This window comes from Protomyctophum bolini, assembly GCF_963924005.1.
Source record: "Protomyctophum bolini genome assembly, chromosome: 11".
Lineage (NCBI taxonomy): Eukaryota > Metazoa > Chordata > Actinopteri > Myctophiformes > Myctophidae > Protomyctophum > Protomyctophum bolini.
In genome coordinates this window covers 33743139-33761803 of record NC_137872.1, presented here as the reverse complement: position 1 = coordinate 33761803, position 18665 = coordinate 33743139, and the positions used below count along the sequence as shown (strand labels likewise).

The 18665-nt window shown below is 41.7% G+C and overlaps 4 protein-coding genes across 4 annotated transcripts; 1 reads left to right on the top strand and 3 right to left on the bottom strand.

The window, feature by feature from the left end:
• Positions 1 to 93: 93 nt before the first annotated feature.
• ifi35 (interferon-induced protein 35) lies at positions 94 to 4249 on the bottom strand. Its single transcript, XM_080777058.1, has 9 exons — positions 4042 to 4249; positions 3693 to 3770; positions 3442 to 3600; positions 2608 to 2724; positions 2165 to 2315; positions 1858 to 1967; positions 1538 to 1721; positions 1328 to 1437; positions 94 to 1011 (listed from the first exon to the last, which is right to left on the bottom strand). Exons 1-9 carry the CDS (start codon positions 4054 to 4056, stop codon positions 814 to 816), a joined length of 1122 nt encoding a protein of 373 aa, XP_080633184.1. The 5' UTR covers positions 4057 to 4249; the 3' UTR covers positions 94 to 813.
• Positions 4250 to 6196: 1947 nt separating this feature from the next.
• On the bottom strand, positions 6197 to 6625 carry LOC308323424 (large ribosomal subunit protein eL14-like; the record flags this gene model as incomplete). Its single annotated transcript, XM_080775155.1, has 1 exon — positions 6197 to 6625. The coding sequence occupies exon 1, from the start codon at positions 6617 to 6619 to the stop codon at positions 6197 to 6199; it is 423 nt and encodes a 140-aa protein (XP_080631281.1). The 5' UTR covers positions 6620 to 6625.
• Positions 6626 to 7878: 1253 nt separating this feature from the next.
• On the top strand, positions 7879 to 10808 carry rpl27 (ribosomal protein L27). The gene is made up of 5 exons (XM_080777062.1): positions 7879 to 7948; positions 8547 to 8629; positions 9020 to 9189; positions 10328 to 10438; positions 10642 to 10808. Exons 2-5 carry the CDS (start codon positions 8549 to 8551, stop codon positions 10688 to 10690), a joined length of 411 nt encoding a protein of 136 aa, XP_080633188.1. The 5' UTR covers positions 7879 to 7948; positions 8547 to 8548; the 3' UTR covers positions 10691 to 10808.
• Positions 10809 to 12117: 1309 nt separating this feature from the next.
• On the bottom strand, positions 12118 to 18189 carry rundc1 (RUN domain containing 1). The gene is made up of 5 exons (XM_080777045.1): positions 17677 to 18189; positions 14997 to 15155; positions 14592 to 14790; positions 14092 to 14187; positions 12118 to 13968 (listed from the first exon to the last, which is right to left on the bottom strand). Exons 1-5 carry the CDS (start codon positions 18079 to 18081, stop codon positions 13106 to 13108), a joined length of 1722 nt encoding a protein of 573 aa, XP_080633171.1. The 5' UTR covers positions 18082 to 18189; the 3' UTR covers positions 12118 to 13105.
• Positions 18190 to 18665: the final 476 nt, after the last annotated feature.

The following is an 18665-nucleotide window of genomic DNA, read 5'->3' as shown; positions in this document are numbered from 1 at the left end:
AAAGTTTGAAATGTAAGATATAAAATGGACAACAACCCTGTTGCATGTAATTTACGCAATAATACATGAGTTTGATTGATGACTTTATTAACAGTATGCATAATTGGTACATTTCAATACAAAAACTTCCTGTGGACGACACCATGATTAAGCATTACACTTGTTTCCAACAGGGTCCACCATTTTGAGTGAGATATTGACATGGTGTTCTGTGATCGACTGAGCAGTGCCAATTTCATGGTTTAATACTTTACTACATACCCACCACCTAGCCCTTATTACTGTTATTAGTCTTAGTTGAGGGGAGTGATAAAAGGACAGAAGACACCTGACGTAGGAAAACGAAATATTTTTACCACTCAATACATTTTTTTGAGCATTAGGACGGTGCGGACCTTCTCTAGTGTTTTCTTCTATTCTGATCCAGCACCCGTCAAAATAGCTGACTTGTGATGTGTGTGCACCTCTTGACCGAAATGAAGAGAGATTAATGAGCTTGCGATGATTGGTCAGCTTCAGCATTTCTTAGGTACAAGGCATATTAGCATATTAGGTACAATCACATATAACACCATTGGGAAATCCAGTACGATTTCCATTCAAAAATATATAACATTTCAAGATATTTTTAAATAATCTTCCAAAAAACAACAAACTCTTCACCCAAAATGACATGGTGAAAGAATAACACCATCTTTGGCCCAAATCACTCACACCTCCATCCATCTTTAACAGACGACGTGAGTGTTCTAAGTAAACAAGAATCAACACATGAAATATAAAGTGATGCCACAGTGCACCATCGCTGTTGCTCTACACGTTAAGGCGATCCTCATCGAAAAGGGCCAAGGTGCGCCGACCCAGGGGATTGTAGAGGAACTCGTCCACCTCCCCTCCACCGTTACTGGCCTGCTGGAAGTGGATCTCAAGCAGGTCTTGCAGGTTATCTTGCTCCATGATGGCAGGGATGCCCGTCAGCAGCACAGTACGAGCACACACTGCCTGCTCATTCTGGTAGAGAATAGACACAAAACCACACCTTTATACTTTATTTATTAGCATTTCTAAGTAACCCAAGGACACTGTACATTACAATAAACACATTTTACAAGAGCATGTCAGAAAAGCAGAAAGGCCCTCCTAGAAACAAAGCCAAAAACACACATATCTAATAACTAATAGATTCAGAGCCTAAGCAATATAAGGCAGAAAGAAATCATTAAAAAAAAGATTCAATATAATTTCTACTCAGTTACCCAGTAACTCTCAAAACAAATGAGTAAGTTAAACTCTTTTGTGCCCTTCTGAATTTAAAGAAACGGCTTACCTTTAACTTTGTGATCTCTCCATTCAAGAAAGGAGTCACCTTCACTCTTTGCTTCTTCCCCTTCTCAAATTCCACTTCATGGTAGTGCTTATCAGCCAAATATTTGGCAACTGTTGATAAAAAAAAAGATCAGGCACATTTAATACAAGTAAATTGCCCTTAACGGGGGATATTGCTGATATGTATCGTCCAAAATTAGAAGTGTCTCACTATTTTTCTCAACAAAAGTGATGACCACATTGCCAGAGTCATGCAGCATGTCACAGTCCTCCACCTCCCCTCCCCCGTTGCGGCGCTTCCCAAAGTAGATCTCCAGCTTGTCCAGCAGAATATCACAGTCCTTCTTGGGCAGATTGGAGACCAGGATACGCCGAGGACAAACCTGGGTGTCCATCTGAGCGAGAGAGAGAGAGACATATAAAATACATAAATAATAGGAATACCAAGGTCTAGGTTAGCTAAATTGACTTCAAGCTGAAACCCAGATTTATTTCTCACTGAACCTATTCCTTCACCTTCTAATTCAGTACCTCAACAATGCGGGGCATCATCAGCTGAATTGGTTTTGCTTCCAAAGTGATAGCACACTCGTCTCCAAGGTCGACCTTGTGATTCTTCATGTCTAGGATTTTCTGGGCCACTGGTCACAAAACATGAGTCATTCAGTCCACAATAACCACAATAAAGCAGTCACTCTTAAGAAAGATGCATGAACTCCCAACAGATTCCAACAGGAATTACTATTGGGGCTTGTACGTGTTCAAACTGTAGCCATGTGTATTTGACTAGACTAAAAAATATGTTAACATATATATCACGATCAAATCACAACCTCACCTATTTCATCCTCAAAAGTAATCAGTGCAGTCCCCCCCTCCATTGGATAGACTATATGGGCCTTCATGTCAAATGTCTGTGTACTGGTTGTTGCATCCCCAGTCGCTCCAGAAAAGACCACCTTCTTTTCAGGCACATCAGCTTTAGACAACTATGATCAGAATATACTGTGTTAATGGATTAGCCACAATACAATACAATAGCACAATAAATAAATAAATAAATAAATACAATAAAGAAAGTCACAATGTATAGCCAGTAGAAATCGTTAGTGTAATAATTTGTTTCCATTTGTAACTACAGGTTACATTGACTGATTTTTTGGTGTATTTTTTTTGTAAAACATTTTAACAACACACATCTTGCATCGGGGTCCCTGGTACAAATACACATTAAGTTGGGGGTCCACCATAACATGAAAGGTTTCAGAACCAGTGTCTTACATCAGTCTGTTGTTTTAGTCTACTGTTATTTGCCTCTGTCTCGTCCAGGGCAGCCTCCGACACCTCGAGCTCACTCTTTAGCTGGCTTTCCTGTCGCTGTAGGTTGTGTAGCTTCTCCTAGTGGGGGAAAAAACATCGGTCACAATAGTCTGATTGATTGAATGAATGAAGTATTTATTAACAGTTTGCAGAATGGGTACATTTCACATGAAACCACAACTCAATACAAAGACTGTGGACGACACACTGATAAAGCATTACACTTGTTTACAACAGGGTCCACCCTTTTCAATCATTTGGAGACGTACAAATATATACTTCTATATAAAAAAGGAGGTAAAAAGGGAAAGGAAACATATACAGTAAGGGGGAAAGGGGACAGGGGGATTCAGATTTACCGGGGGGCCAGTTTCGAATTGCAGCTGTCCGTAGATTGAGAGCGGTTTTGAAGGAGTCTGGACTCAAGGGATCTGCATGTCTTAATGGCTGTTGGTAGGGCGTTCCACATTTTGGTGGCATAGGAGCGAAGATAATTTAGTCCCATGTTTGTGCCGAATCTGGGTTGAACAGTCAGGAACCTCTATGGTTTTAACCACTTAAATCCTATATGGAGGACCAGAGTCCCTCGGGGCTATATAATACTACTGTCTCTTCTGTTTTATGTTATTGTGGGGAAAGCTTTTGCTGAAAAGAGCTGATCTACAAGCTCACAACGCGTTGCAGCGCGATGCATTGTGGGCTTGTCGATCTGCTGCTACAATGACGTGAACCTGTTTTTAAAGACACTGATTGGCATGCCTTTCAAGGACAACAATGTACTTCCCCTTGCCTTACCTTCTGGAAATCAAGGTCCTTGGTATGGGCATGCTCGTCGTCTTCCAAAGACACGATGAGTTTTTGAGAGCGCTGCCTGAACTTCTCTGCCGTGTCCTTTTGGTCATCCCTGGACTCAGAGAGCTCCTTCTGTTCCTGGAGGAGTTGCTCATATTGCAGCTGTGGACAGAGGATGTGACACTTAATAGAAATGCAGTCATGCAATATAATTATTCTAATAATTATTTTTTTTATAACGTTTTGTAATCCACCTTGTAATTGCTGATTGACTTTTTGATTCCCTCCAAGGTCTCCATGGGCTGCCTGTTTTCTGACACAATTGTAAAGTCCTGGAGGCCAGTAGAGGGGGAAACATATTCACACATAAATGTATCACTTTCACAATAAACACCCAGATAGGGTTGACCTCACCTCAATCTCTAAATTAGTAAATGTCTTATGTAAGATACACACACACACACACACACACACACACACACACACACACACACACAGACAGACAGACAGACACACAGACAGACAGACAGACAGACAGACAGACAGACAGAGACACACACACACACACACACACACACACACACACACTTGATTTTTCCTCACCTCATCTGAAGACATGGTACGCAAAAGGCCCCACGATCTTTAAATCTTGAGTAGCCTAGACTCGATTTAACTCAATCTATAATAGTCCTCAACATGTAGCTAAAACTGAACGTTCATTGGTTTTAATAACAAGTTGAATCAAATTGTCAAAAGGGTTTTGGACTAGGGTAATAACGTCACAGGCTAGCTAGGTATACGGTCTGAACTCACCAGTTGTGTCGATGTGTACTAAATTGAAATACGTTTCGGTTTCTATTTCGCCACAAACTAAACAGGATGGCTTGTAATACAAAGGTGTCTCCACTGGAGGGCGGTCTGGGTCGTCACTGGTTGAGCCTGCAACTACATGGAACAATGTCATAAAGCTGTTGCAGTCGACCCTTCAACCCTTGTCCTCATGGCTGAGGGAAGGTGCTGGCCTGGGGGGTAGGGTGACCAGATCCAAACTGTTCATTAACAATTTAATTGTGTTCGTTGGAACTTTATCCATGAAAATTACATTTGTTTGGCTTCAGGCTTTGTAAACAAAAGGTGTACAAGATATGACAAATAGGCCTACCTTATAGAATTTTATACTAAACAAGAATGAGTCATAACCTGAACATGTATTTACCTAAGTACAGAATACATAAAAAATGTACCCTATAATGACAAGAACCATGCTGCTGCCTTGAGATATGCACACAGTCACAACCCCAGTCGCCTAGTTACACCGCTCAATGTTGCCACTTGACTAGGTAGATTTGCCTTTAAATGAAAAGCAGATTAAAGTGCATCATCAGGAAATTCCTTGAACAATATTCAAAAAAAGGGGGGGCTTTTGACTAATGGACTATGGACTAATTATTTTACAGATCTCTGTGGACATTCCTCTGGACAAAACTGTTGTCAACAGTCAACAAGGATGTCTTTAGGGACCCCTGCCCTGAAATGCAAAGGCGAGAAGTCAAGTTTGAGAGGTGAGACTCAGTACATTTTTTGAGCAAATAGGTCTTGTGGAAATGTATTTGGGCCCCCTCAACTCTCACTATAACTAGACACTTTACTTCAGACAAGTTTTTCTTTTATTGTTTGTTTTAAAAACTGACAATGAAGAAAATGTAATGTTTGTTTTACATCATCATTACATCATCTAATCATAGCAACATGAGTTAGACTTTAATAAATTAGTCTTTGTCAGGGAAAAAATCACACCCGTGTGAACCGAGTGGTGCAATTCCCTCTCTCCCCCCCCCCCCCCCCCTCTCTCTCTCTCATTAGCAGGCAACAGTGCAGCACTGTCTCTCTGTTTCTGGCAAACAGCGCCCCTATTGGTACTCATTATGGTGCTCATTAACACATACATGTACATAGGTGAACACATACATAGGTGAACACATAGGCGGACACGCCAAAAAATGATACCATAATGTGCCCTTATTGGCTATTGATGATATCTTGGGTGAGTAAAAGGTACTGTGATCGGTGCAATGCTATTGAGTCGGTTGTGTATGTATGTCAGGATAAAAGTGGTCTCTTATTGGCTTCTCGATGTTGTAAGATGATAAGAGCGCCCCTCACTTCACTCGGGTGTGATTTCTTATTGCGAACGCAGTGAGCACTTACTATGAGACCTAGCAGATCATGTGTGTGTGTGTGTGTGTGTGTGTGTGTGTGTGTGTGTGTGTGTGTGTCTGTCCCGCTATCCAAATATGGAGTGTGTTGCATCAGCAATCACTCAGCTCCATATATGGGCACAAAAGGGGCCAGGTCCACTCAGCTCCATATATGGGCACAAAAGGGGCCAGGTCCACATATACAGTAACAGCGGGACAGACACACAGACAGACAGACATGATCTGCAGGGTCTCAGCTGCGTTCGCTTCCCGCGTTTGCGCGTCTTACTGGTAATCTACAGTACATGTGAGGATGAACGTGGCCTCTTATTGAAATGTGTTGTTCCTCCTTAAATGCACAACATAAAACATTATTTATACAGTCATCAGTGCCTTTCAGGTCACCCCACTGACAATGATCACCCAAGGACACTTGATACTTTAATATATGAATGAATTAAGCCATTGTGTCCCATCCAAGAATCACGCAGAGCTGCTTGCTGCACCAGGATCCATCCCCCGGGGACCCCATTGGTCATTTTTTTTTAGACGACTTGATCCTAATAATCTTTTTCCTCAGCGGCCTCCTTCTTTAGCTTCTTTACTTCAGTCCTGATGATCTTGTTTCTCATCCTCTTGGCCTTCATTACTTTGAAGCGGTCGAAGTCGCTCATTGCGGCCCTCTTCTGTCTGGCCTCAATTTTCTTCGCCCAGCTGCTTTCGGCCCACTTCTCATTGACTTGTGCCTCCTCCCATGCTTTCCTCACAAATTTCTGACGGGCACTGTGTGGTACTTTGATCACGTAGTCAGTGAGCTGCATGCACTTAAAGGCCATGGCTTGCCTTCTCACGTCCGTGCAGGGGCCATCAACCAGAGCCCTGTTTTGGTCGATGACATCGACGATGGCCACAAGCTTGCCGACATGTGGCCCAAAGGAGATGTAGGCGACGCGGCCGATCTCGACGAAGCGCTTGAACACCATGATTGCAGTCCGTGAGCAGAAAAGGAAATAAAGCCCTTCTGATCCTTCTTTTATATGGTTCGTTTGATGTGTGTCATGATGACGATTGGCATTGCCAGCCTGGCCAACTGAGTACGTATCACCATGACGATGCCACACCTGGCTGTATACCCACTAACCCACATTAGTGGTTTCTCCATCAGTCTGATGTCAGCACTGGATATCGCCATTGTCTCCATACATGGGGCTATTTTGTCCCCATATATGGAGCTCTAGGTGAAAGCTTTCGTTACGTGCTCCACAAGGCTTTCTTAGTTGGGATCGATGGCCAAATTGACACCAGTTCGATGATCTCAGATGTATGAGGGTCCTTCACATGCATGGCAGCAACAACGTAAATCCACATTAGCACAACTCCAGAAAAGATTTTTCTGTGGTTATCTTAACGCTCTAATGTAACTTGATTGACAGTGATTGATAATGATTTCCATAAGTGTTTGGTCGGTGGACAAGTGTTTATCCAATACGAATATTGAAATTCACTGTAAAACTGTTTTACTGGCATCATACTGGAGCTTATTGTATGTGTGAATTCCTTCAAAGTTCCTTAAAGGACAACTTTAGTTTTTTTCAACCAAGGTTCATGTTTTAGGATGTCATTAGAGAAAGTAAAAGATGAGTGTTCTTTTTTTTCATTTGCTGCTTTCTTTCGTTTTAGGGATTTTAGCTGTTTTGTACAGGGGGGCGGGGGCATTCAAGCATGGGGCTAAATATGTATTTCTTTTACAAAATATTATGGCGATTTAATTTTTTATTATTTATTATAGTCCTAATTAACCCCAGGAAATTACATCTGGCCACAAATAAATAACAGGATCTACTGAATGTGAAAGTAGCCTACTGGGGGGAAGCCACACGTGTCATAGGCTCAATGTCAGTTTGACACATTCAGTTCAACGCCATTGACAATGAAGGGAAAACTTACGTCATATATTGTCCCTCGATTACGTCATGTCTCTTTATTGTTAATGGCATTTAATGTTTGTGTTGGCACCGTTTGTTTTACATCACCATTACATCACCTAATCAACATGAGTTAGACTTTAATATATTAGCGCCCCTCACTTCACAAGGGTGTGGTTTTTATTTCCTGTTGATTTGTGTTATTTCACCAATCATCAAAAAATCATCACCAATCATCAAATCACCAATCATCAAAAAAATAAACACATTTCTGACGACGTTTATTCTGAAGGTTCAGCAGGAAGTGACGTCTACCAGTTTGTCTTGAAAGGTAAAAAAAATCCTTTCCAACTTCCTTTCCTGTTAGCGGTGGTCAGAACAGCACCAGTGAGTTATATTCCTCATTTTTATAATCTTCAATCATCCTCCTAAACCTAGTCATTTTAATTGTTTTATTTACGCCGTATGTGTAGTGAACATACATGAAGCTCAGATATGTTTCTATTTCTGTTCATTTCCATTTTTCAGTGGAGGAAAATAAACGATGTTTTAAGTTTGTCTCTGTAGCCGTCATTTCCAACATGGCAGCTTCCTACACGTAGATGCTCTGTTCAGTCTGTTGATTACTGTCTTGAGCTGTAGCTGTTTTTTTTAGCTTCCATGGTCTGCACACCGACCTGCTTTCAACACGTAATCTGACCACAATGATCTGTTGTCTACTAGAAACATTTATAATAACATTAAGTGGTCGCAACCGGCGTTAAGCAGCCACTGGCTATTGTGGCTAATGTTAGCTCGGCTTGCTAATCAAGCTGGCTCAGCCGAGTCAGCTGGCTGCTTCAAAACCAATATTCATAACTCAAGCCACAAGCGATTTAACATAACATTGTTTGCTTGTGCGGTGCACACAACGGCATACAAAGCCTCCGGTAACTAGACTAATGTGTTGTGTTTATGAGAGCTTACGGTGTTTTGTTTGTGACAGATATGGGCAAGTTCATGAAACCTGGCAAGGTGGTGATGGTCCTGGCTGGACGCTACGCCGGGCGTAAAGCCGTCATAGTAAAGGTAAAGTCTACTTGTCTACACTAATGTTGTAGTGCTTAAAATATGTGTGAATCATGCCCTGGTAGCCTATTCTATTTCATCTCTGTAAGAGGAGCTGTGTAGTATTGTGTGATCTGTATTGTGGAATGTATTGTTGTGATTTTGTGTCCTGATGGCTGCTTAATGCAAAATTAGTTTCTGCAATGACAAATAATAAAGCATTACATACACCATGCATGCATTTCAAGTTGTATTCACCTAATTAATTTAATTCAGATTGAAACATGAGTTTAATTAATTATACACGGCTAATTGGTCATTCAGTGGAAGTAGCCCAAAGAACTACTGCTCTGTGGACTGGCCTAGATTGTCTTGTTGCACACTGTCAACACATTTTGCCTCTCTTTGCAGAACATCGATGACGGCACATCTGACCGTCCCTACAGCCACGCTCTTGTCTCGGGGATCGACCGATACCCTCGCAAGGTGACCGCAACCATGAGCAAGAAGAAGGTTGCCAAGAGGTCAAAGATCAAGGCCTTTGTGAAGGTGTTCAACTACAATCACCTTATGCCCACCAGGTCAGTACCAGCTTGGATGTGGATAATAGTTCCATCTAATAAACTGTTTTCTAAAACAAAAATTGTCTTATTTATAACGGATTATGTTGAAATTAGAGATTTAACAGTTTGGTCATAGACCATCCAACACTCCTAAAATCCTGCAGTTATGTTATTTTACACGCATGAGTGTACCACTTTAATGTATGGAGTTGTCACGAATGTGTACATTTTTGTTGGCCATTAATTGCACTACAAATCATGATAAATGACTCATAATTGCAATCGTGGCATATGTAGTGCACATACCAGTAAACTCCTGTTTGAGAGATAATGACTTCTAATAATCCATTTAAACCAGGAAAGCATCTGTCATTTTAGATTGTTCCATTGGCTATTCAAAAACTACAAGCTTGTACATCTACAGTTTTGAAAAAAGGAGTGTGAACTACTGATTCCCCAGATCTAAATCCCAAACCACATGAGTTTCATTGGTATAGTCTACCTGAAACGATTTGTCCCAACCTGACCCTTTAATGTGGTTTAGGCTTTACAGGGTTGGTTCATATTTTTGCCATAATATAGTGGTTGCAAATACATATATTGAGTCCCGTGGTAGGAGTTCTTGTTTTGGTGAATATTAAGTAGTTGCGGTCATTTTGTGTGTCTGGGGGCCACCCATTAAAAATGAATGAATAGACAAAACAAGCGACATTGGTGTTGACCTATTTCAACAATATAGTGCAACTTTCGTTCAACTTAAAACTCTGTCACATGGAACTATTTTTTGTGTCCAGTATCGCTACACCAGCAGCAGCACAAAACCATTGTTCCATGTGACCGAGGAGTCAAAGTTTTGTTATCAAATGTTTTTTATTAGGAGTCAAAGTTGAATGGAAGTTGCTCTATGGTAGGAATGGGTCAACAATACAAATTATGGACTGGTAATCAATTTATTAATACAAATCTTTTATTAGATATGCTCAGTCACAACTCGCAGTCGCCGTAATTACCCCGCTGAATGTTGCCCCTCGACTACGTAGATTTGACTTTAAATGAAAAGCAGATTATGGTTGGTGTGCATGATTAGGAAATACCTTAAACAATGTTCAAAAAAGGCTTTCATGGGCTCTTGACTAATGGAGTAATTATTTTTCAGATACTCAGTCGACATCCCCCTCGACAAAACTGTCGTCAATAAAGACATCTTCAGGGACCCTGCCCTCAAGAGAAAGGCCAGACGGGAAGCCAAGGTCAAGTTTGAGGAGAGGTAAGACTGTTATTTATTTTTTGTGAGCAAATTGTTTTTCTATTTGGTCTTTGTGGAAATGTACATGGACATCAAATCCACTTGTCTTCTGTCAAAGTGTTACCAACAAATATGTCTAACAACCTTGTCTTGGCATGAAAATAGACGGCTCCTTATGATGTAAATACTTTCTAAAGTCTTGTTTGTTTGTTTTTCCCCCACAGGTACAAGACCGGCAAGAACAAGTGGTTCTTCCAAAAACTTAGATTCTAGGCTACCTTGGTTCTACAAATAAATGTACAAAAATTGATCACATGACTTGTCTTTTTTCTTTTTATATTCGTCATGTTTTGGGTGTGGCTTGAATAAAATCTTGTTTGTTGTATTGACATCTTATGGTACTGTTGGTTTTTACAGTTGTTCCCATGTCCCAGATAAACAAGTGTCTGGTTGGCTCCTAAAACTGAACCGGTGTATAATTAAATGGCCTTTTTATCCACTACTTGGTGTATGATTCTGGGAATAACTGATTGCGGTAATGGATCTCATAATGGATTTTAAAAACTCAAATTTTTGAATGTGACAAATGTGTAATCTAAGTTTCCACAAGTTGCTATATGACAAATATAACTGCACTTAAAAATGGCTAAATGGGCAAGAATCTTCAGACATTGTTTAACTATAAACACCGTATAAATGTGTACATGGTATGTGCACATTTCTAATTTATTTACTTTAATTTCAAATTGTCAAATATTACATATTACAAACCATACAACCATTATAAATGTAATGTCTACAATTTCAAGTGCTTGTCTGGACCGCACTTCAAATATGATTGTTATTTTGGGGGGTCTAGGCCTGAACTTTGGGAGCTGTCATTTTCCTCAGCTCTGTCCCCTCCTGCTTTAAAATCAGCACACCAACTGTTTACTGTAGTCTACATACAGTATTATGTTTTATTGCTACTAGTGTTTGTCTCGTTTGTCTTTAAATGTCTGAATTTAATACACAGGACCACAATGGAAATAAGCCCTCAGGGCTTTTTATTCCTTTAGTATCATTGTATAATCATACCACTACCATTTGAAAATCTAAGTATAGAGCCAGATACCATGGCTCTCACAGGGTTGCCAAATACCAGGAGGCTAAATTGAATGTGTACAGGATTCTGTTACTAAGATGGGAAAATCAGAAGAGCAAATCAAATTCAGTTGTTTATAGGCTGATGTATACTAAGAGTGCCCCTCACTTAAGCTGTATGAAATACTTGCCATTAATATAGGGGTTGCAACTATTGATTGCCAGAGTCCTGTGGTGGGAGTTCTGCTCCAGTTTGTGAAATTAAGTAGTTCCTGGCATTTTGTGGGTATTTGTATTGACTTATTTCTAAAATATTAGTGGAACTTTAGTTCATCTTTGACCCCTCTATCACATGGAACTATAATCTGTCCATATTGGCCAAATAATTCCATGTGATAAAGGGGTCAAAGTTGAACGAAAGTTGCTAATATTTTAGAAATAGGTCAGTATGGTGCATTTAAATTTACACAAAAGTGAAACACAATTCCAAGCACATTTACAGAAGCTAGGTTCCTTTGTTTTCACAATTCTCAAATTTTGTAGATAGATGATCGGTTCCTAGTTTCAGTAATAACCATTCAATGATCATTCTCCATCAACACAGTTCTAACAATCAATAGTTATGAACAAACTTTAATGTGGCACAGGCACAACATGAGTCAGTTTGACAGCATCTGGGTTTTCTTTTTACATTCAGTATTTTCAGGATAGACTACATGTGATTCACATGTCACAAGAAGATAAAAGATTTAATTTCCTCATTTAAAAGAAAACTAACATTTAAAACCTTTCAACAATCACCTTAGATTTTGAATGAAATATGTAGCAATACATAATGATTTAAGTTGTTTGGTTTACATACATAATTTTCTTTCAAATGTCACTATTTAGAATAGAAAAAAGCAGCAGTTAATACAGGGTTTAAGGTCATGTCAACACGATGTGCAAGAACTGACAAAATCTAAATAGTCTCAAGAGAGGAACATTACTCACCAAGGGTAATTAATACCTTACCACACGTTTCCTGTAATGTACCATATACCACCGTCTCTCTCCTACCATGCATCCCATCAGCGACAGACCTTATCCCACAACATCTGTTCCGTTGCATAGGTCAAGATAATATCATCTACAGAGGGACATGGTATAATAAGTACAGCTCACAATGGTTTTACTAATGAAGAAGTAATCTCATTCTTCATTCTAAGGCATGTAACAGTACAAGTATCCATGCTATTCGAGTCCCTGTGACATCTCAGAATTGTGGGCTAGTGACCATGTCAAGTTGATTTACACAACACACAGTTGAATCATCCATGCATGTACACATAACAAACGTTACTGTATCTTAGTCGACTGGCTGTTTAAGTAACTTCTTTAAGGGGTGTGGTAGAGTAAAAGGTGCAATACTTCAGGAATAAAGGCATTAGTAGTCTTAATTTCCAGGTAAGGACAGTACAGGGTAACCATAAATAACATAGAGAATCATGTTACAGAACATATAGATGTTACATAACATATAGGCCTAAAGGAAACATAACATATAGGCCTAAACCTTCTGCCCTTCCTGATGAATCCATGATATGTTGGCCACTTTGGTCCGTTTCAGAAAGCGTCTTTAATGTTCTTGAGTTGCCGAACAGCCAGGTCCACTGGGAGGTTGAATTTGAGGTGGCTGATGCGACCGAGGGATCGCAGGGCCCCTTCAAAACCAGTCTGGGCCATATAGCTCCAAGGCTGGTAGTGTGGGTATATGAGTGTTCCTGACTTACACAACAGGTTAAGCCACGACACTAGCCGTTGCTCATTTAGGGCCATACACACTAGAGCCTTAAACTCAGAGTCCGCACTTCGTTTGTAGCGTCCATGCTCCTTAAGCACAGTGTGAATGGCCCACAGCAACGACTGTTTAGGAGTGATGGTGACTGGGCCACGCCCCAGAGGCAGACTAAAGGACTGTGACAGCTGGCGGGCTGGAGTCTCCACAAAGGCCTTTCCATTCTTGGAATGGTAATAGCTGACAAAGAGTTCCCAAGGGTGCATGGTTTGTGGACCCGGTCTGTAAGGAAGCAGGCAGGAGATGGGTGCGAGCACCAGGCTCATGCCCTGGGAGGGCGTGTAGAGGCCGTGGGCCAGCAGATCTCTGAGGGCGACAGCCAGTTCCTTCCTCACAGACGTTGTCAGATCATCTCGGGGCCCCAGGGAGGGATTACTGGTGTAGTTCACCACATGCTCGACAGAAGATTGTCTGCACGAAGCTTGCACGCGCACCTTGTCCACAGCTGCCTCCAGACGCTGCAGCAAGGGGCCATAGTCCTGTCCTGCCTCCCCCTGAGACCACACGTTCTGGGGAACGTGCCCGGACGCACAGCCAAACTGGCTAAGAGCAAAGATCTGCAGCACAGCCAGTGCCTTCTGGATAAGCTGCAGGCCTGTTTCCCGTATCTTCTGGGCTTGCTCGGGGTCCACTACGGCAGGAAGAGGAGATCCGTCAGAATATGTACAATATGTCCACAACTGCCCAGGGGACTATAATATAATAATGTGAATGCTGACTACGGTTAGTGTGAGGTATACAATGACTGACTGACCTCTTCTCTTCACCCCAGGAGCTCTGGGGTTAGTCCCTGCTGCCTGTGGCTGCTGCCTCTGTTCGCAATCGGACAGTAGAGGGTTTCCCACCTCATCTGTTGGGAAAGGAGCAAGGTACATAATAATTAGCTCTGGTCCATATCGCTAATGCCATTGCTGCCTTGGATTAAGGCTATGCCACTCTTGGCGTCCTGCCCTTACATGAAATGCAGACCAGCGTCTCCTCTGCAGTGAAAATATAAAGACGGTTTGTGTCATTACAAAGCCTACTTTCCTTAGTGGACGCACTCCGAGCCCCCCACCACATGTATAAAATGTACTCTTTGGCCAGAAAGGGATTTGTTTTCCATCAGGGAAAAAAATACTTTTTTTGGGAGCAATGGCATTAGGGCTATGGTGTAATCAGACTAGCAAAACACACAAGGAAATATGTGGACACCAAATGAATATAAACCACTAAATGACCAACATCCGATCCAAGTGGATCTACAGTACACACCCTGGATGAAGTTAATGAACATCTCCAGGTCCGTGATCTGGGTTTTAAGCTGATCCACCAGCTGTTCTTTGATCCTGGCTGGGTTGACGATCTGAGCAATGGCAGCATCTACTCTCTGCCTCAGCTCCTCAGGCGACAGGTTCCCAATGTCCTCATTCAGGTTCACATCCAGCTTTTTAATCAGCTCATCAATGATGACCTGAAACATGCAAGACAGGTGGTTAATGTTAGAGTAGCCAATGCAGCCGGTGCACTGTGGCACACGTGACTTTTTACACACTCAGGACAATGAAAAACATTGAATGCTCAATGTGAATTTTGCCAAAACAAACACCAGAGGGCAACGTTTTTAACATAAACTAGGTTTCGTTCCCCCAATAGAATGTGCTTTGAGTCTGTATCTACCTTCTGTTTTTCCATCACGACCGACTGCGGTAGGGCGTCGTAGCTTCCCTCCTGGTAGGCAAAGTGTTCAAGGTCATCCAGCTGAGTCTTCAGCTGGACAATGAGGTCCTTCTGTTTCTCCCTCTGAGCCTCCAGGCGCTCCCTCTTCTCCCTCTCACTCTGACAAGACAAACAGAACAGCACAGTCAGACAGAGACAAATCTACAGAATGGAGTGACAGTAGGCTTTTCCATAGAGGAATGGAGGCACAGGCAGTGGGTGCCTGCCAAGAGAGGAGAGGTCTGGTGTCTCGTTTATCACAGAGAACTTCAAGTAGAGCTGCACGTTCTGCTACACTGGAACAAATGCACTGACGTACAGGGGACTTCTTTCTGAAAATAAGGGGCTATACCTAAATAGATTGTCTAACAAATATGTACCATATTCTATTACCGGTAATCAATATAGGCTTACACAATTTTACCCATTAGCCTATTATGTTTGCACTATGTATAATTTGCAATATGTATACAAATAAAAACATCTAATAAACCAGTAAACAAGAATAAATTAACATTAGTTCGCGAGAAACATCAGGTCAACACAAGATCAAGACACAAAGATAATTATGTTCTACCAAAAATAAAAACTAGTATGGGAAGCCGATCTTTTATTTTTAGGGCAAATTATGGAACTCGTCATTATAGCTGGGATTGCTTTTATTGATTCATTACTATGTTGTGATTTTTGTTTAGCTTTGTTTTTTTAGTTTTAGTTTCTGTGTTGGTATGCGGTCAGGTTTTCAGCTGGCTCAGGGAAGAGGACGACCCTGCCATGCATAGTCCACTGTATAGATCACTGTACAGTATCTGTCTGTGGGCAGGCATATGCTGTGCCGGTGTGTGCGGATGTAGAGGATTAGAGGTATACCGGTAGGTACTTTTGTTACGCTGTAATACATGACTCACTGTTGTCTTTTAGCATCAGTGTTTGATTGATTGATTGATAATTTTATTAGACAATAAGATGTTAACAGTACATGGGTACAGTCAAGCAGTCAAGAAAGACCTTGCAGTCTTGTTTCCATTCGGGTCCCATGCATTCATTCACAATGACAACAAACAATACGTTTCTCAAACACACTAAATCTATATGTACAGGTTGGAATAGAAATGCATTAATAAAACATAAAGGGGGGGGGGGGGGGGGAGCCAATCACCTTCTCTCCCTTTGACCTGATGACAGACCCAAGGAAACCAGTGATCTGCTTGTTTTGAGGGAAGGGGGCAGGGCATTCCAGTGGCAGTGCTTTGAAATGTGTAATGTGTAATTTGTAATGTATTTTTGAAATGCAATGTATTTTGTAATGTAATATAATGTATTCTGTAATGTTTTAATTTATTTCTGACTGGACTTAGCCGAATGGCTAAAAGAGTTCCAAATAAAAATCTAATCAAATAATTTACAGATTTGACAAATTCTTGAGAATGGCTAAATATATATTTACCTCCCACAAATGGTGGGCACAGCATGTTGAACAATGAGCAAAGTTCAGCCTAAATACCAAATAGCATGTATGTTTGATCAATCCTGTAATGAAGTCCTAATGCAGAAAACTTGTAATCTACTGTGCTGAGCATTTTGGGGCAGTATGCCGTACATGTGCACAATAAAACGATGACATCTATCTATGACACAATCTACCTATAGGATTCATACTCACCAGGTCCTTCTACATGTAAAGCATGTGACAAGAGAAAAACATTGAAGAGAGATAATTGGAATAGGATTACAAAAGGAGATAAAACTCCTAAACTAGGCTCGGTCTCTCTAAATGGAAAGAGGTATGGACCAGGGACAGAGTAAACAACGGCAGGGCCTAAGTGCTTGGGTTCCATGCTGCTGTACACATAGAAGCTATTAAGCCCATTATACTATAGGTACTACAGATCTGCTGGAGGCATGTTTGTTGAGCCTGAGTCTGAGTCACCCGCTTTTGTCAAACACCACCATTTTGTGACGATTTCCTCCTCAGATAAGAGATCTCAGGGAACACAAACAGTCCTGTTGTGTGACGCAACAGGCCCCGACACAAAGCTTTAATCAGCAGCCTTACAGGCAACCACGGCCACCCAGCAGGATAATTTAATTTCCTGTGAACAGTGGCTGCTGCTCTGTTCTACTTCAACACTGTCAGTGTTGTTGCCTACTGTATGTAATTTGCATTCATACCTGTGTGTGTGTGTGTGTGTGTGTGTGTGTGTGTGTGTGTGTGTGTGCACGTGTATGTGTGTGTGTCAGTGCGTGTTGAGTCTGTTGACATCTCATTTGACAGCTGATGTCCACTGGGTGATATGGCAGATGCAGCTAGCTAATTTATATTCACTAATGTGCCTCAGGGGGCTTGTTTTGTTTGACAAGACAATGGAACCAGACAAAGAAAGTGAATCAACTGTGGACACAAAAAAAACATGTAATTACAGTTTTGGACATTTATGCTCATATGGTGTACAGGAAACTGTTCTCATTTCCCTTTTTTTATAGAACACTATGCCTAATTCAGTTGTATAATCTGCTATTGGTTGATTTTATCCACTTAATTCACTCACATAATATGTTAACTGAGCGACTCAAAGTTAAATGAACACAGGTTTTTACTGTGTTGTAAAATGACCAGCAACCACAACAACCAGACTCTCACCGCGTTCTCCAGCTGTTTGGCATCCTGCGCTCTGCAGCCCACGACATGGGGACACCCTTTAAACGCGAACTCTTCCAGCTCCACCAACATCCTCTCCTTGTCGTCGCTCTGAGCGTGGACTATTTGTTTCAGTCGGAACTGCACCTGTGCGAAGTGGGACGTGAGGGCGAGGAGGGACGAGTTCGCCAGCTGCTGTTCCTCCTCCAGTCTCCTCATCCTGGCGGCGGACGCCTCTTCCTCCGCGGCCGAAGACGAGGCTTTGAGCCTCGGCAAAGGAGTGTCCGCTGCACTCCGGGTCTCATCATCCTCGGGACTGGCGACGGCACCGACGGGCGCCCATCGCTTCCCGGCGCCAGCAGCTGTGGCGCCTTCGCTGTCCGAGGTGGACAGCTCTTCTGTAGACATGTTTCAGTTTTCAGTCCGTAATCAAAGTACCCCGGTGCGGCTTGTTATGGCACGGTTTCCACTCGTTTTCTACGGTTGTACAGCGCACATACTAGGGATTACCGCCGATGAAGCAGGTGCATCGCCATCTTGAGAAGTTGAGACAGGGGTGATTTGATTCCATACGTCAAACAGGGGGAGGAGCGAATAGTTGAAAACAGTGCAACGTCAACTCTCCTTCTTTACTTAAGGAGTATTGTTAAAGAAGGAGAGGTCACAGAACACTGTTCTACGCACTGGGGGGGAGTGCTGCTGACTGACTGCAGTCTGACTGGGAGTTTGATTGATTGATGATAATGTTATTTACAATTTGTAGAATGGGTACAGTTCAAACAAAAGTACAGGTCAATACAGAAAGTTCTATGAGGATGAAAGAAGAAAAAGCCAGACGAGTAGGACACAAAGGCTGAAAGGCAAGCTGCAAGCATTTACATTCCAATGGAATCTACCGCAACGGCCAATCAGCTGTCCATTTTAATAGTTCTCAGGTCTTGTTTTTGTCTCTTGTTCTCATTGTATGGATTTTGGCCAGGCAGTAATGGATT

What these genes read in the sequence shown, in the direction of transcription:
- rundc1 (XM_080777045.1), bottom strand. Translation starts at nt 18,081, where the DNA reads ATGTCTACAGAAGAGCTGTCCACCTCGGACAGCGAAGGCGCCACAGCT. An exon ending in CCAAACAGCTGGAGAACGCG is followed by an intron (nt 15,156 to 17,676) that starts GTGAGAGTCTGG and finishes TTGTCTTGTCAG; the next exon opens with AGTGAGAGGGAGAAGAGGGA. An exon ending in GTTCATTAACTTCATCCAGG is followed by an intron (nt 14,188 to 14,591) that starts GTGTGTACTGTA and finishes CTTTCCCAACAG; the next exon opens with ATGAGGTGGGAAACCCTCTA.
- rpl27 (XM_080777062.1), top strand. Translation starts at nt 8,549, where the DNA reads ATGGGCAAGTTCATGAAACCTGGCAAGGTGGTGATGGTCCTGGCTGGA. An exon ending in AATCACCTTATGCCCACCAG is followed by an intron (nt 9,190 to 10,327) that starts GTCAGTACCAGC and finishes ATTATTTTTCAG; the next exon opens with ATACTCAGTCGACATCCCCC. An exon ending in AAGGTCAAGTTTGAGGAGAG is followed by an intron (nt 10,439 to 10,641) that starts GTAAGACTGTTA and finishes TTTCCCCCACAG; the next exon opens with GTACAAGACCGGCAAGAACA.
- ifi35 (XM_080777058.1), bottom strand. An exon ending in CACTTTTGTTGAGAAAAATA is followed by an intron (nt 1,438 to 1,537) that starts GTGAGACACTTC and finishes TTTTATCAACAG; the next exon opens with TTGCCAAATATTTGGCTGAT. An exon ending in GAGAGATCACAAAGTTAAAG is followed by an intron (nt 1,012 to 1,327) that starts GTAAGCCGTTTC and finishes ATTCTCTACCAG; the next exon opens with AATGAGCAGGCAGTGTGTGC.